The following is a 17767-nucleotide window of genomic DNA, read 5'->3' as shown; positions in this document are numbered from 1 at the left end:
ACCTGTTTCTGTTATTCTGTTATTTCTGTTATTCTGTGAAACCTTTTCTGTTTCAACAGAAAAGGAAAGCCCTGCCTTGCCAGCCACCTGCTTCCTGCCCAAAATAGCAACTGTGGTCTTTAGTACACCTCTTCTGACTTCTATTTATGTATGCTGCACATTCATTCTGTAGGTAGATTTCTAGTGCCTTCTAAGCTTATTTCTACTATTCTTGAGGGGCAAAGCGCGAGATATGAGCATATTTTTAAAATAGAAATTCTGAGCTGAATTTGGATGAATCCGTTGGAACATCCATAGAGAAGGACTGAAAGTATTGATAGATCTCCCATGGATTCTGGCTTGAGTCTCACCCTTGAGAGCAAGCAGGGCAAACTATGGCCCCAGGATAATCATCTGATTTGGGGAGGGAGAGTGGGCAGGGCATGCTCCATGGCTTATTCCATAGTTACATAGGGCATATTCCATAGTTACATAAGGAATCAAACCCAGGCTCTCAGCAGTAAGAGTACAGAGTCTTAGCCACTGGATCATCAGGTTAATGTGATAGTCAGCAGGTTGCTGCTGCTGCTAAGTCGCTTCAGTCGTGTCCAACTCTGTGAGACCCCATAGACGGCAGCCCACCAGGCTCCTCCGTCCCTGGGATTCTCCAGGCAAGAACACTGGAGTGGGTTGCCATTTCTTTCTTCAATGCATGAAAGTGAAAGTGAAGTCGCTCAGTCGTATCCAACCCTCAGCGACCCCATGGACTGCAGCCTTCCAGGCTCCTCCGCCCATGGGATTTTCCAGGCAAGAGTATTGGAGTGGGGTGCCATTGCCTTCTCCTTATCACCAAAAATGGCCTGATTTTTGGTAAATATAGTTTTATTGGAACTGATAGATTTATTGGACAAGTACAAACACATTTACCAACCACACAGCCTCATGTCCACTTTCCCCTTATTGAGTGCTACGTGCATAATTTCTTATTTTTTAATTGGAGTATAATTGCTTTACAATGTTGTATTAGTTTTTGCTGCACAACAAAATGAATCAGCTATGTATACATATATCCCTACGCTCTTGAGTCTCCTTCCCACCCACCCCCATCCCACCCCTCTAGGTCATCACAGAGCAGTAAGCTGAGCTCCCTGTGCTATATAACAGCTTCCCACTAGCTGTCTATTTTATACATGGTAGTGTATATATGTCAGTATTACTCTCCTAGTTCGTTCCACCCTCCCCTCCCCTGCCATAGCCACATGTCCATTCTCTATGTCTGTGTCTCTTATTCCTGCCCTACTAATAGGTTCATCTGTACCATTTTTCTAGGTTCCATATATGTACATTAATATACAATATTTGCTTTTCTCTTTCGGGCTTACTTCACTCTGTATGACAGTTTCTAGGTCCAACCACATGACTACAAATGATCCAATTTCATTCATTTTTATGGCAGAATATATATATATATATATTTTTTATGGCTGAATATACATATATATATATATATACAATATTCCATTGTATATATGTACCACAACTTCTTTATCCACCTCGCTGTTGATGGATGTTTAGGTTGCTTCCATGCCCTGACTATTGTCAATTGTGCTGCACTGCTAGTCTGGGGCTCCACTTTGCAAGTGAGAGAAAGGATATTACCTCGAAGATGTTGAAGGCAGTGAGAGTGCGGCAGGACTCAATTACTTTGTGCCATTTCTTTTGCCTGCATAAAAACCCCATATCCCCTGGAGTGTCTGGAGGGCAAGGTTGGCTGCAGTAGGAATTGTCCACACAAGTGCCATGGCATTCACCTGAGAAAAGAAAAGGTGTCAGCATCGGATGGAGAGGTCTGGACTCTGGACCACATGGGCCAGTTACCACAGTGTCCACACAGTGAAGGCACATCAGTCCTATGGACATCAGGTGTCTTTTCTTTGTAAAGTGCAGGACAATTGAAATAGATCAGGGATCATCATTTGTTTCAGTGACAACCTCCTATTAATTCCAACAAACTAGTATCCTGAACTCTAAGGTTTAAAATAGATAAAAATGGTACCATCCCAGCTGAAGTGAGTAAGAGAGAAGAGCCCACAGTTCAGTCCACTAGCTCCCTATCTCACCCCATAGGAACCCCCTAAACACACCTCATGCCTGCAGCTCCCCAAGAATACAGTTTGGAAGCCAGTATGCTTGATAGCCTCTAAGAAATTTCTCAGCTCCAATTTCTTAAAAAGCTAGGAATAAAACCACATATGACCCAGCAATCCCACTTCTAGACATATACCCTGAGGAAACCAAAACTGAAAAAGACACATGTTCCCCAGGGTTCATTGCAGCACTATTTACAATAGCTAGAACATGGAAGCAACCTAGATATCCACCGACAGACGAATGGATAAAGAAGCTGTGGTACATATACACAATGGAATATTACACAGCCATAAAAAGGAACACATTTGAGTCAATGCTAATGAGGTGGGAGAACCTAGAGCCTATTATACAGAGGGAAGTAAGTCAGAAAGAGAAATATAAATATCATACACTGACACATATATATGGAATCTAAAAAGATGGTACTGATGAATTTATCTTCAGGGCAGCAATGGAGAAACAGAGAGAGAGAACCAACATATGGACATGGGGGGAGGGGAGGAGGGAGAGGATGAGATGCACAGAGAAGGTAGCATGGAAACTTACAATATCATATGTGAAATAGATAGCCAGTGGGAATTTGCTGTATGACTCAGGGAACTCAAACCAGGGCTCTGTGACAATCTAGAGGGGTAGGATGGGGAGGGAGATTCAGAAGGGAGGGGACATGGGAGTACCTATGGCTGATTCTTGTTGATGTATGACAGAAAACCACAAAATACTGTAACGCAATTATCCTTCAATTTTAAAAAAATAAATTTTAAAAAGTATTATACAAAAAATTTCTTAGCTCCAGAACTTTACAAGGAGTTATGTCATCAGCAGGGTGTCATAGACCCCCCCATAGCCACTGTTCTATTTTGAGTTGGTTCAATCCAAAGGATTTATGGCAAAGAACTCTCAGACCAGGATGCAGCAAGAAGGGAGCAGGGGTCAAAGGTACAATTTAAGATGAGAAGAGTAAAAGAAAATCCAGATACATGCCATCGAGGTGTGCCATCTACCACGCCATGAGACAGAGGGCTGAGAAGAGCTCTGCGTTACAACAGATGGATAGGAACACAGCCAACTGTTAGTAACTGCTGCCAACATACCGTGTGGCCTGGTAGACACCTGCTCCTTGCTCTTGCTGGAAGCCTAGGAAGGAAAATTAAAACTCAGGTCAGAAGCAGTCACTAAAATGTGCAGCCAGTGATTCACTTTCACATCTGACTCAGCTCTGATGCCAGCGTGCCACTAAATCTAAGACCATGAATTTGTCACCACGGTCCCATTTCCCCTCAGCCTGAACAGATGTCTTTCCACGGCTATTCAGCAGGAGAACTCCTTCCACTCCAGGAAGAATGATCTGCTTTCTATCTAGGAAATACACCCTGGGCAGATGTGGGCTCACTGGAAATTAATGAAGGTTGAGGTGCAGAACCCCTTGCTTGCATGGGCCCCTTCTTTGTGCTGAAAAAGAGTGTAGCAATGTGTTCACATGATCACTGTTGTTGTTGTTTAGCTGCTAATTCGTGTCCAACTCTGCGACTCCATGGACTGTAGCCCGCCAGGCTCCTCTGGCCATGGGATTTCCCAGGCAAGCATATTGGAGTGGGTTGCCATTTCCTTCTCCAGGGGATCTTCCTAACCCAGGGATCAAACTCACGTCTCCTTCATTGGCAGGCAGATTATTTACCACCGAGGCACCAGGGAAGCTCCATCATTATCATATGTTTGATTAAATTTTCAGAAGCAAAATAGTTTAGCCATCATCTGTTCAGTCCTTTTTTTTTCTTTTTCCAACTCCCCCTCCTTCTCTCTTATTTTGGAGAGCACTCGAAGGATGTAGCTGTTTGGGGTAGAAGTTGAGTTGGGTATATGTTTAGTTTGGATTCAAAAGCATATATTTATGTAGTTTGCAGTCGTATCTGCATTACAAGGAGGACATCAACATATAAGAGGCATTCGTTCTCAGAGTATTTACAATTTGTCATAGAACAAGAAAATCGTACGTGCTCAAGATACCTTGCAACTAACATATGAAAAAAATTTGGTTTCCCCAAATTTGACAACAGTCTTTCTTACATGTTTACATAACATTATTAACAATGAATTGAGAAGCTGAAAACTATTTTTTTTAACTAGCAATAAGAATGAAAAAAATCTGATCATCAATTTTAGAGGTAAAACTGAAGCATCTTTCTATTTTTCTTACAGAAAAAAACTACAAAATTATTGACATGTAACTATGCAGCCAAAAAATGTAGAGAGGAAATCTTGGCAGTTTATTTATAAAAATATTGTTATTAATTTATTACTGGAGGGACTGCCCTGAGAGTCCAGTGGTGAAGACTCCATGCTTCCAATGTAGGGGACACAGGTTTGACCTCTGGTGAGGGAACTGAGATCTCACATGCCACTCGGTGCCAACCAAATAAATAAATAGATGCATGGACATGCAAACATTTCAAGATGCCCTCAGCCCATCTTGAGTGGATCATGATCTCCAATGCACCATAACAAAGCACTTCAAAATGAACAATTCTGGATAACACTTGGCCCATTAAACAGACTCCAGTGAGGTCACATCCTGCTAGTCAGATAGGAAGGCAGAAGGCAATGGTATGTTATTTACAAGAAATTCTGGAAACTGTCTTCTTAAGTGAAGGAACTGATTCACTTCCAGTTAATCTGCCAAAGTCCATGTATACAACTCCACCTGATCTCTTCATTTCTAGGGTGGTATCCGGTCTGGGCCACTTAAGCTTCAGATAGTAACAATCCATGGACAGAGCAGCTTGGCAGGCTACAGTCCGTGGGATTGAAAAGAGTCAGACACAACTGAGCAACTAACACACACACACACACACACACACACACAGAGCAATAATCCTCAGACTAATACTACGAACAAGACACTTGCAAACCCATCACCTGTTAAACCCACAGAACTGCCTGAGAGAGGTTGGAAGACAGATAGCACCCCAAAAAAGCTCAGCCCCCAGCAACTTGTAAATTGAGAAGAAAAGGATGGAACATTTCTGGTAAGGTGAGTCCGCGATAATCAAGAAAACAAAGGCAGCCTCCCATGCTCAGCCTCCAAGTTCTGTCTTGTGGAAGAGTGTGGATGAGGAAATGAAGAGGAAATAGTACAGAACTGTGGAGTTGGGTGCCTCCTGGAAAAGGCCTTTCTGAGGGAGTCTCTAAGTTTTCCCAGAAACTGGGCTGTAACTCAGTATTAGGGGGAGGGGCGTCATGGAGAAAATTCCCATCCAGGGGCACATTATTTACAGAGTGAATATTATTTGGAAACTTCTAGAAAGAATTCTTTAGCTTTTTATTTTATATCGGATTATAACTGCTAACCATTTTGCGATAGTTTCAGGCGAACAGCAAAGGGGCTCAGTTATACATATACATGTGTCCACTCTCCCCCAAACCCCCTCCCATCCAGGCTGCCACCTGACCAAGGTGCTCACTGCTCCTTCCTGCCCATTGGTGGTGTTCACCATCAGACTTCTCGAAGGAGATGCCATTTTGGGTGGGACAGTGTCTCACGGTGCTGGGACCATTCCTAAATCCTGCTCACTCAATGCCATTAACCATTTCCCAGTCAAGGTTGGAGATTTCCCTACAGTTTGGATGGTAAAGAATCTGCCTGCAATGCAGAAGACCCGGGTTCAATTCCTGGGTCAGGAAGATCCCTTGGAGAAGAGATAGGCTACCCACTCCAGTGTTCTTGGGCTTCCCTTGTGGCTCAGCTGGTAAAGAATCCGCTGGCAATGTGGGAGACCTGGGTTCGATCCCTGGGGTCACAAAGAGTCAGACACAGCTGAGCGACTTTCACTTTCACCCCTTCTTCTACATACCCTTCAGCTCAGATGGGCTGCCTAACTCATGGGTTCTAGTTTCCATTTGGTCTCCCCACCAGTTCATCCTCCCACCTCCCTCTTCTCACCTGGCATAACGTCCTGCAGGACTCTGTGGCCAAAAGAAACACGAAGCCGTACAGCAAGAGCAAAAGCATCTGAGTCATCATCTTCAACACAGTTGCCTTTCTGGCTACTAGAAGAACAAACGAAAAGGCAAAATGTCTCCAATCGGAAGCTTTCAGTGTTCCATGCAGAACCAGTCAGCCTGAGACTGGGTTCTGTCCTTAGCGCTGTCTGCTTGGGCTCCACTGCTTCAGAGGTGGGGTCCCTGTGGTCTCCCTAGACCTTACCAGGATGCCGCAGGTATGCGCACCAGCTGGCCCTGGGAGGTGCAGGCAATCGCTGTGATAACCTTCAGGTTCTGCTGTTGTCTTGCATGTAACACCTAGCATGCGAATCCCTCCAAAGGCATCTGCCTACTGGGGTGTGACATATCCAGCCCATATTTGGGGAGCAGGAAGGATGGCACACTCTCTGGGTTAGGCAGGGCTGAGAAAGCTGTGGGTGGCTAGGGTGGAAGGTGAGCTGGCATTCCCACATGCAAACTCAGATTAGAATCACTTTTGAAGGAGAGTAAGCACCAGGCTTGACCTGTGGTCCCTCATTTCCCCCTAACTCTGGAGCTGTATTTTCATAGGTAGGTAGCAGCTCCTTCAAAATGGATCTTAGACATGCCCTGGTATTGTTATTTCTGCCAAAACTGATGTCAAAACTAAAATGATTTCTTAGCATCTAGAACCGTGCTGGACACATGATGGGGACATAGAAAATTCCATAAGAAAGAAGAAAGGTAGGACCGAGAGAAGGGAGACCGGAAGAACTGAGGATTTGCATCAGAGTCCATGCTATATAGATATAAATTTTAATAACTTCAATATTTTTCATCCCTGAGTAAGATATTCTTTGAGAGGTGTTTCTTTACTTTCAGATAAAGAAGGAGAAGGCTTGGATGTCATCAACAAAGACCAGGAGCTTTTACAATGGTTGATACTATTTGACCATTTTTTGGTGAAAGATAAATAGTCTTTATCCCAACTATGCATAATTCTATAGAAAACAATGCCATTATTTTAAAGACTAGGCAAATTACATTTTAAAATCATGTTTGCTGCATTGAAATGATTGTCTAGCTGAAGTTCCACTGAAATCGAATGATTATTTAAAATATTTTGCAGTGCCTGTTTCAGACCATCATTAACAGTTTTCTGAAGGTCCTATAGTATTTTATTCTCCTTTAATTAAAAAGAATTCTTTTAATTGAACTGTAGTTGGTTTACAATATTGTGTTAGTTTCACATGTACAGCAAAATGAGTCAGTTAAACACACACACACACACACACATATATATATATATATATATATATATATATTCTTTTTTCAAATTCTTTTCCTATTTAATTCCTGGGTCAGGAAGATCCCCTGGAGAAGGAAATGGCAACCCACTCCAGTACCCTATGCCTGGAAATCCCATGGATGGAGAAGCCTGGTAGGCTACAGTCCATGGGGTCTCGAAGAGTTGGACACGACTGAGCGACTTCATTTCACTTCACTTTCCTATTTAAGTTGTTACATAGTAGTTTCCTGTGCTATCCAGTAGGTCCTTGTTGGTTATCCATTTTAAATTCAGCAGTGTATACATGTCAATCCAAACTCCCTAAATATCCCTTCCCCCCAACCCCCACCCCTGCTTTTCTTAGCAAACATAAAATGAGCTTCCCGTCTCCAAGTAATGCCTTAACAGAAATTAAACAATGGTGTCCTAAACAGAAATTAAACAATGACAGCAAGGATGACTACTTTCCGTGTCCCCTCAACATCTCGGGAAGTCGCAGTCCAATGGCACTCCTGAAGCACCACCCATTGGGTGGCAACTTGGCTAGGGTTTGCTCCCTGGAGATCTCCAGACCCTTGAAGTCAAAGCCAGACAAGTAGACATGACAGGAAGTGTCCCCAAGTTTCAGATTCCACAAAGCAATTCCCATATTTGTTAGCAATTCAATTCTGAAATATTTCTTCCTACCTTTATGTCAAATTCCTCCATCCCGAAAGCCATAGGTTGAGTGACAAAGACAAAACAGGCAGAAAGAAAACATACGTGCTGCACCCTGGCTTGTGCTTTGCATATGGCTCCATCGGAAACAAACATCTGTTTAATTTAAACACACTCACACACACAAGTGATAGAGACCAGAGCAGCTCTATAGAATGATTGGGGGTGGGGGGGGACTCTACAACTTTAACCCTTAAATCTTGACTAGGAAAAAAAGAAAGTATTGGAATAGCAATCATGGCAAACACAAACAAGAGTCAAGAAAACTCCAGACATATTTTGATCAGACACCCAGGAGTATTTCAATCACCAGCCTGGTCAGCTGAGTCTGCGGCTCCTACTTGCATAATTAGGTTTCGAGGTGAATTGCTGAGGCTTCTAGTGAGATCCACAAAACACTATGTAATTTCCCAGACAGACTGTGGGAATACACTTCAGATGATCTCAGGAGTGGAAGATTCCATAGCGTCTATCCTGTAGACATTGTACTCTTTCACCCCTAGTCAATGGCCAATCCCTTCCTCCTGCCTAAATGCAGACACTATGAAAGGCAAGAGATTGGTAAAACAAATAGACACTGTCTATTACTGTGTGTCTGACACTATATTTACATTCACTCTTGTAATGCCTTTGGATAGTTCTAAGTAACTGAGTGATTGCCACAATTTTTTTTTTTTTAAATTAAGGGGCTAAAAGTTGACCCTGGCTAACCTCATAGTTACTAAGTGGCATGGCTAAGATTTAAACCCAGATCTGCAATTTTTTTCAGTATATCACATGTCTTTTCTGATATAAGAAAGAGCTGAGCTTTGTATGGAGTTAATTCCTTCAGAACATTTCACATATAACTTTCACCTTGACCTCATAAAATTTTATGCGGTAAACAAAAAAGTTACCATTTTTCCTTTTTTATCAAAGAGGAAATTGTCCAGATAGAAGGTGGCTTTTCCAAGATCATACTCCAAGTTACTAGAAGAACCAGATTCTTTTGACTCCTGATCAAGGGCTTTTTAAACTATATCGATCTGTCCCTGTCCTCCTTCCTGTCCTCACTGGAGACGTAAAAGAACTGATCACTATCTCTATCTCTCAGTAAAAAAAATTATACACATAGAGAGACAGATGGAAATAGTGATGTCAGAGATAGATGATAAATAGAGAGATCTAGGTTTAAATAATCTTTTAGAAACATACAAACTAAGTAGAATTGCCTTCAGAACTCCTTCAGTCTTCATCCTGAGTCATCTCCATGCTGTGCCCAGATGCTCAGGGTCTCATTTTGACTCCAGTCTAAAAATCTCTGTCCTTGGACAAAGCTCCTTCCTTACTCTGAAGCAAACTTTGCCACATCAATGAGCTCCTTTCTCAGATCTTAGCCATTTGGAATTCTTCTGACTGCCAAGAACTACCTTCAGTCAGGCTGACTACCAATAATGCAAAAGTGAATATTAATGGTTTGTGATTTAATCATCCCAGGTACGTGTACATTCTAACAGGAATTTCCCAGAGGCAATCTCTCCAACTTTGGCCACCTGATACGAAGAACTGACTCATTGGAAAAGATCCTGATGCTGGGAAAGATTAAAGGCAGGAGGAAAAGGGAACGACAGAGGATGAGATGGTTGGATAGCATCACCAACTCAATGGACATGAGTTTGATCAAGTTCCAGGAGTTGGTGATGGATAGGGAAGCCTGGAGTGCTTCAGTCCATGGGGTCGCAAAGAGTCGGACACAACTGAGCAACTGAACTGAACTAAACCTCTCCAACAGTAGGAAGTAAAGGCACTGACCTTGGTCAACGGGCCAAATTCCTGGGCACAAGTATGACCCTCTATGATCCCAACCATATCCGCAGAACCACCTCCTCTGATATGTTTATGTAAGTCCTCTGTTTTCTCCAGATGCCCAGTTTTTTGAACTTTCCATCAATTTCATTGGTTCCCCTGAGCCTTGGCAAGCTTCACTAACCTCCTTTTGAATTGGATGTTTTTCTCTTTATGCATGCAGATTTCAAGCCATGATGAGTAATGAATTACTCACACCTGAAAGGTAAACAGCAAACAGGTAGGAACATGGGTTGATGGTGTCTATGCAGGCACTTGGTAAAGGTGTACCCCAAGAACCACCAGCCTCATGAGTCACCACAAAACCAAAGAGAGAATTTACTCTGACAGAGACAGCTGAGATAAATTCAAGAGATCATAAACATATACAAAATTTGGAAAAGAAGATTAAGTAACTAGGTAAACCCAAACTATTGTGGCTTTGAAGCACTTCTGGGACTCCATCATATAGAAGTAACTTGAAGTACAGAAAAAAGCATGATTATGTAAGTTTGCTGATCACGCTTGGATAATATATAGTAGGTGGCACTAATGGTAAAGAATCAGGCTGCCAATGCAGGAGACGCGAGAGACGGGGGTCCATCCCTGGGTCAGGGAGATCCCGTGGAGTAAGAAGTGGCAACCCACTCCAGTATTCTTCCCTGGAAAGTTACATGGACAGGGGAGCCCAGCAGGCTACAGTCCATGGGGTCACAAAGAGTCAGACACGACTGAGCGACTGCACACGTAACTGTCAAATAATAATACAGTGCATAGTAAATTCTGATAAATCTATATAAAGGAATATTACACAAATATTAAAAATGTTTATGAAGAGCTTTGATAATATATTAGTATGAGGTAGCAGTGTTTTATATATATATATATATATATATACATGTATAATTTTGTAATAGTAATGGGACATCAGTCAATAGGATGCAACAGTCTCATGGGTTATCTTTGTGAACTTTAGCTCCATCTTATTTGACATTTGGTATTCTCTCATTTATATTATATATATATGAAAATAGCTGTTCACAACTCATATGTATGGAAATTATGATATTTTCTAATATAAATAGAAAGAGGAGAATGTTTCCAAATAGATCTTCAGAAATTTTTTAAAAACTGTGGAGGGGCTTCCCTGGTGGTTTAGTGGTAAAGAATCCGCCTGCCAATGCAGGAGACACGAGCTTGCTCCCTGATCTGGGAAGATCTCACATGCTGCAGAGCAACTCAGCCTGTGTGCCACAGTATTGAGCCCATGCTCTAGAGCCGGGGGAGCTGCAGCTACTGAGCCCACGAGCTGCCAACGACTGACATCCTCTCGCCCTAGAGCCGGCGCTCCTCAACAAGAGAAGCCACACTGAGAAGCCTGAGCACTGCAACAGAGAGTAGCCCTTGCAGCAACAAAGACCCAGCACAGCCAAAAATTAAATAAAAAAAAAAAATTATTTTTTTTTAAATAGTGAGGAGTTTAAAAAAAAACAAACAACAACCCAATATGGAAACAAGGCATCACCTAACTCCTAAACCTGAAACAATATGTCAGTCCTGTTCAGCTCTGAGTTTCTGAAAAGAGACACTGCTCCTCCTGTGGTCCCTTAGGTGTCACATTCTTTCTTGTTCTCTGTGCCTTTTCTCTATGTTCACTTAGGTCTTGCTGGAATGTATCTTCTCAAACTTCTGCAATGAAGATCTTTGAGTGGTGAATCCTCTTAATCTTTCCTTCCTGAAGATTCCTGAGGTGAGGACTGGTCTACCCAGCTTGGGTCAGCTGCCTTCCCCTAATCCAATCAGCTGTGGCCAGGCCCATCTTTCAGCTCCATGTGCAGTAAACACGGAAGACATAGGCAGTTTCTAGAAAAGTGTGGGTGGGGTGAGGGTTTATCTAGGCAAAATGATTAATAATGCAATAATAATAATAGGTGTCCAATGTATCCCTCCAACAGAAATGCAAATTGAGTCCTAAACTGTTGCATCTGAGAATATCTGTTGATAAGCCAAAGCCATTATTTCCTATTTTAGCTATTTTTCAAATTATGTCATTGTTTTCAAAACACTCACTCTCTTCTAGAGAAGCTGAAAGAGACAGCAGCCCACGCCAGTAGTTTTCAACTTTACACGTTAGGATTCCCAGAGAGCTTTATTTTTAATTGCCAATGTCTGGATCCTACCCCAGAACCACTGAATCGGGATTTCTGACAGTAAGGCTCAAACACTAATATTTTTCCCCAAACTTTTTATTTTGAATAATTTCATTACTACTGAAAAGTTGAAAGAATAGTACAGTGAAAACCTACATATCCTCCACTTAGATTGCACTAATTATTAACATTTAGGGATGAGTAGGGTTTTTTTTTTTTTAACTCCCCAGCTGATGTTAGTGTGATGGGATTGAGAACACCCCTAACTACAAAACAAAAAAGAGCACAAAATTAAGTAGATACGGCAAGAAAGATAAAGATTAAAAATGGCGTCCTGGCGACCCTCAAGATCCTGTATTTCATGCCCTGGGTTCTATGAGCCACCTTAGTATCATCATCATAAAATCACCTTCGGGGCTTAAAGTAGCATGATTTAGGACTTTGTTTATTGCTATCAAAAGGGTCAAGAATAATATTCAGAGGCAATAGAATTCTATAACCTCTTTCCTAATATTCAGAGGCAATAGAATTCTATAACCTCTTTCCTAATTTAGCAACAACAACAGAGGGTTTATTGACTTGAAAGATCAAGATTACATTAAGAGGAATATACTTTTTTCTTACCAACCCAAGAATTGAACCAGGATCTACTGCCCGGCAGGCAGATTCTTTACCATCGGAGACACCAGGGAAAGACCTTTTAAAAACCAGAAGCTGTGTATTCCCAAGAGAGTGGGATTAAAGATAACTAGACCACAGGCTATGGTTTTGTGGAAGCAGCAACCGCTAAAGTAGCCGGTTGGTGAATCAAGTCAAACCTTGCACAAGCCAGGCTCCATCTGAAAGGGGAGGTGTGGGGAGGAGGAGGAGAGGGAGGGGAATGGTGTGTCCCCGAGGTGACAAGTATTGTATCATAACACTGATGTGGTTTAGAATCACCAAAACCTGATAATAAAAGTAGACTGAATCTCAGTTAGTTCTATTATTCTTTTCAGACATATTTAAACATATGATTGTCTACGGATACTGCCTCCCATTATTGGCTGGACCCGGGCAAACCACCTCTACTCCCAACGCCTGTGCCTCTGCACCCATGTCCAATTTTAGCAAGATCAGGCGGTCACCAGGCTTGGAGCTGTCCCCTGATCACCTCATATTCGAATGACAGCCTTGGTTTCTGTTTACAAAATACCATTTATTTTGCAAAAAGACAATGATGCCATAACTCTATATCATGCAAATACTGTTGGAAAGGGGTTTAGGTCTGTATGATCTTAAGATGTCTCTAAAGACAGAAAATAGTTTTTGCTGTCTTTTAAGTTTTGCAGGGGTTTGTGTTTTTTTTGGTCTTTATTGAATTTGTTACATGTTTTATGTTTTGGGTTTTTTGGCCTCAGGCATGTGGGATCTTAGTTCCCTGACCAGGGATAACCTTCACCCCTGCATTGGAAGGCAAAGTTTTAACCACTGAGTCACCAGGGAAGTCCCAGTTTTACAGTTTTTAAAGCTAAACAAAAATCATTCCTGTGAGCTACAAATAAACTGATTTTCCCAAACCGTAAAAATATGAATGAACTTTCTAGGAGAAAATTTAATAAACCCAAATAATGTGAGGTCCAGTCAAGCCTCATTCTTTAATCGGGCAAGTTTACTTTAGAGGGGAAAACTCATTTTGTCAAAATTCAAAGAGAAAAAAGTTTTTAAGCAGAACTAAACTTTCAAAATTCACACTCAACAATACAAAGAATCCTTCTGAAAAAGGAAAGAATCAAATTAAGCACCAATTTCAACAATATTTTAAGGAAGAACATGAAAAGCAATGGACATGGAGATGTTTGGGTGTCTACCATCTCTCCTCGACCCGCCATACAAAGAACACAAGTCAAGAGAAATCTACCCAAACTTTGTATTCCTCCTGAGAAAGTCTGATCTCAGGAAAACAGTGTTTAGGATCAGGAATTCTTAATGCCATAGGTTAGTCATTAGAAATGCAGAATTTGTGTGTGTAAGGGTGTAAAAAGATTCCTCCGTATTCAAGGAGACTTTAAGGCTGGTGATGACTTAATAATAAGCCAAAATTATAGACAAAACATTACAAAGTGTGATGAGGGAAATTATGATTTTTAAAAAGTTAATTAGCTTCTGTATCTGTACTTAATCACTGTCAAGTCATCAAAGAAAAATTCCTTTAAAGATTCTACTTTCCTGGCCTCTGTTTGCATGGGATCAGAGAAGTGGAGAGTAATAAATAAAAACAAAAATATTGTCCTACCAGATTAGTGCTCTTATTGAATTATGCCAAGTGCCCCTAGGTTACCAAATTCCTTTTTAAGACTCTCTGTATATGTTAATGAAAGCCCACACCACACAGCCTCACTGGCTGCTCATCTCTGAAGTTCTCCAAAGGAAGGCCTTGGACTGAGAAGGTCATGGGGCTACTCACCGTGGCTAGCCAACGACACGGGCGACTTTGTCACTGGCAAATTCGACCTGCTCCTGGCAGCTGGAGACGCAGATGTCAAAGACTTCCCTTTGCCATATCTCACAGCAAACCAGCAAGCTGGGCCCCTGTATCTCTGAGCCGTCAATTTAGCCCTGAATGGTGGCTCCCCTGGCTGAGACAGTCAGGCTGGGCTCTGCCTGACAGGCAGCCAGCCCCATATGCCCTGCAGCCTGCCAGGCAAGTCCTGCCTGGGAGTAGCCCCTGCCGTGGGAGGGGCATCGTGGTGGAGAATGGATGAGTCATACACGAGGTGAACACACGCAGACTCTCACAAAAGGCCAAGGCTTCTCTTTCTGGCAAAGGATCCAGGACTATAGAGACGGCACAAGATTTGTGGTATTAGGTCACAGCTACTAACATCCTCACGCATCTGCCTAAGCCTGAAAATGGGATACGGGAAACACAAGTGTCTGTGCTTGGAGCTCTTTGGCTGGCTTTCTGGTCACGAAGATTATGGTCGTATGGTTTGCTAATTGTCTCTGGGTGTCCCTAGTTCAGATACAAGGTGGCACTGCCATTCCCAACCTCCTTGTAGTTGGATGGGGTCATGCAAGTTGTTCTGCCATGGGGACCAGCAATTTAAAATGGTAGCCACTCCATCCTGACTTCCTTGTAACAAGTATGGGGCCTGTTGACCTCTGATGGACATGAGTAAAAGGTGACGATTATTTCTAGTTGCTAAAATTTGTGGGCTATTTGTTACTTCAGCCATAACTTAGCCTCTGCTGATAGATACAAGGACCAAGGCTCTTGGAAGATGACATAGATAGTTATACATCTTTCTAACTTTGAAACCCTCACAAATCGTTTTCAAATTTTTTTAGCATTCATGGACTTTCTAGCTCTCCCAAGTCCATGTTTCAAAAACCACACTCACATTTATCTAAGGTGTGGCATTTTCAAAACTTGTATTAAAGGGTTCTTGTAACACAGAAAGAGGCACTCATTTTCAATCCCAGAGATCCCTCATCCTCATTTTGCTTCCTGGGTCTTCTTTTGCTCCGGATCTTCTAAGGAAAGAAATCTGAGAATCCCCTTTGGGGCCAAAACCCACTCAAGTTCCACCAGCGGATGGAAAAACTCAGTATTTTCATTGTATATGTACCATACACCCAGGCGTCCCCTATATTAGTGGATATATGTAAATTATGTAAATTTCACAGCTGACCTCTCAGAGCTCACCGTCTTATTGGGAAAAAGAAGAAACATAGATGTGAGACTTCCCTGGTCATCCAGTGGCTAAGAATCCACTTGCCAATGCAGGTTCAATCCATAGTTGGGGAACTAGATCCCACATACCTTGGAGCAACTAAGGCTGTGTGCCACAGCTACTGAGCCCGAGTGCCCTAGAGCTGTGCTCCACAGCAAGAGAAGCCACTGCAATGAGAAGCCTGTGCCCCGAAACTAGGGAGTAGCACCTGCTCGCCACAACTAGAGAAAGCAACTAGAGAAAGCAACTAAGCACAGCAACTAAGACCCAGCACCTTAATCAGTCAATCAGTAAGAGAAACATAAACATGGAAAATGAGTAAGACCAAAGCAAGGATGGGTTGATGAAGGCTGGTCCAGGGTCACGTGATGCAGCCTGCAGGCCTGGAAGGGCACCTCCAGGTTATAGTGATGGCAAAGTCGTGGCAACAGGAGAAACTGAGGCTCATAGTTCATATGCTGGCTTAACTTTTCTTGAGCATCTACTAGAGACACAGAATATGAAAGACAGAGGTGTTCTTGGGGATCATCCAAGCCCAACCTCACACTGCCCACAGGAGAAAATGAGTTCATTTATTTTTACCAGGGACTCTCAACTTTGGAAAAGGCGAGTCTTGGCCTAAATTAAGTACAGCAGAGCTCATCAGCATGGCTTGAATCTCATCACCAGTTTCTCTCTGACTCATTCATGGCACACTGGTTGAAGCTTTTCATCATGTTGTTCCAAATCTCCAAAACCCACTGTCTCTTTCTTGAGGAAGTCTCCACAGCTTGAAGTGAAACTGAGTGCCCTCCTTTTGCATATAATTACCTTATCCTGACTTTTGTAATGTTGGAATTGGAATCTTCCCATCTGAAGTCATCTTCACCAGGGTTGCGACCTAACCTGTCTTGTTCGTTTCACACTGCTTACAAACTGGGTCGCATTCCTTTTCCTTTCCATTGGCCTCTCCTGCCACCTGAAAGGCCTCCACCCATCTCCACCCAGAGTGATGGCCTCCACCCATCTCCACTCATTCTTGTCCTCAAGTGTCTACTCTGCTTTTGGAGCACCCACCAGGAACTAACGTGGCCCAGGTCCCCCTCTGCACCACCGAGATATGTGGTACACAAGATTGGCACCACTTCATCATTTAGGTTTTGGCTCAAATGTCATTTCAGAGAGGCATCCTCTGATTTGGTAGCCATTTATTTACCTAGCCAAGGTCATTCTGTCTTCTTGCCAAAAATCTAGACTTGATGACTCATCATTATTTTGAACCAACGATGACAATGCAAGTCCTCTTACTGATCACTGAATTAGATGTAGATGGATGGCCATTTGTATTCAATGAGGTTTAGTGGGAAGTCTGCTGGGGGATAAGGGAACTTCTAGGAAGGATTTCTCCTGATAAAATGAGGGAGCTACACCAGGGGGAAAAATTTATCTTGCCCCTCTTCATCTCCCCTGTTCTCCCTTCTGCTTTTGGCAGCTGTAAGAGGATGTAACATCTGCAGCTATAGAAGTCATCTTGCAACTGCAAGGAAAATGTCAGTGTATTGAAGATGGGGAAACAGATTGAAAAATTCTTGGTCCTTAATGATACCACTAACTTACTGAACCCACCCTGGGATCAATAACTTCTGGACTTTTTTTGATAAATAATTAGTGCTCCTAGGATTGATATGATCATAAGATTTTCTATTATATGTAGTCAGAGTAGCTTGACTGATACTCTAGTGCCCTCTCCAAAGTAGCACCCGTCATTATCTATGATATTCCATGTATTTTCTTCATACATATCACCACTGCAAATTATCATACTTATTGAAATATTATTGGTTGGTTTTCTTTCCTCACTAGAAAGTAAACACCATGGAGACAGGAACCTGTCCAATTTTATCACTGCTGTATTTTCAGCACATAGAACAGTAGCTGGTGTCTTGTAGGAGCTCGATAAATGTGTGTTATTCAAGTGATTGGATGAATAAATACCTCTGGTGACA

General features: G+C 42.3%; 1 protein-coding gene across 3 annotated transcripts in view; it reads right to left on the bottom strand.

Moving 5' to 3' along the window:
* Nucleotides 1-14768, bottom strand: part of ADGRF2 (adhesion G protein-coupled receptor F2) — a 35442-nt gene extending 20674 nt beyond the window's left edge. Inside the window, exons 1-4 of one of the 3 annotated variants that reach the window (XM_027525034.1) lie at nt 14513-14768; nt 6071-6177; nt 3225-3267; nt 1639-1790 (exon numbers count right to left, since the gene is read on the bottom strand). In XM_027525034.1, the coding sequence (XP_027380835.1) occupies nt 1639-1790; nt 3225-3267; nt 6071-6151 (276 nt within the window). In that variant the 5' untranslated portion in view covers nt 6152-6177; nt 14513-14768. The remainder of the gene's footprint in view (nt 1-1638; nt 1791-3224; nt 3268-6070; nt 6178-14512) is intronic. The other 2 variants (XM_027525035.1, XM_027525036.1) reach the window with 2 other exon arrangements.
* Nucleotides 14769-17767: the final 2999 nt, after the last annotated feature.

Source organism: Bos indicus x Bos taurus, chromosome 23, assembly GCF_003369695.1.
Source record: "Bos indicus x Bos taurus breed Angus x Brahman F1 hybrid chromosome 23, Bos_hybrid_MaternalHap_v2.0, whole genome shotgun sequence".
NCBI classification, from domain to species: domain Eukaryota; kingdom Metazoa; phylum Chordata; class Mammalia; order Artiodactyla; family Bovidae; genus Bos; species Bos indicus x Bos taurus.
Note: the sequence above shows the minus strand (reverse complement) of the source record. Positions and strands in the feature narration are given on the sequence as shown.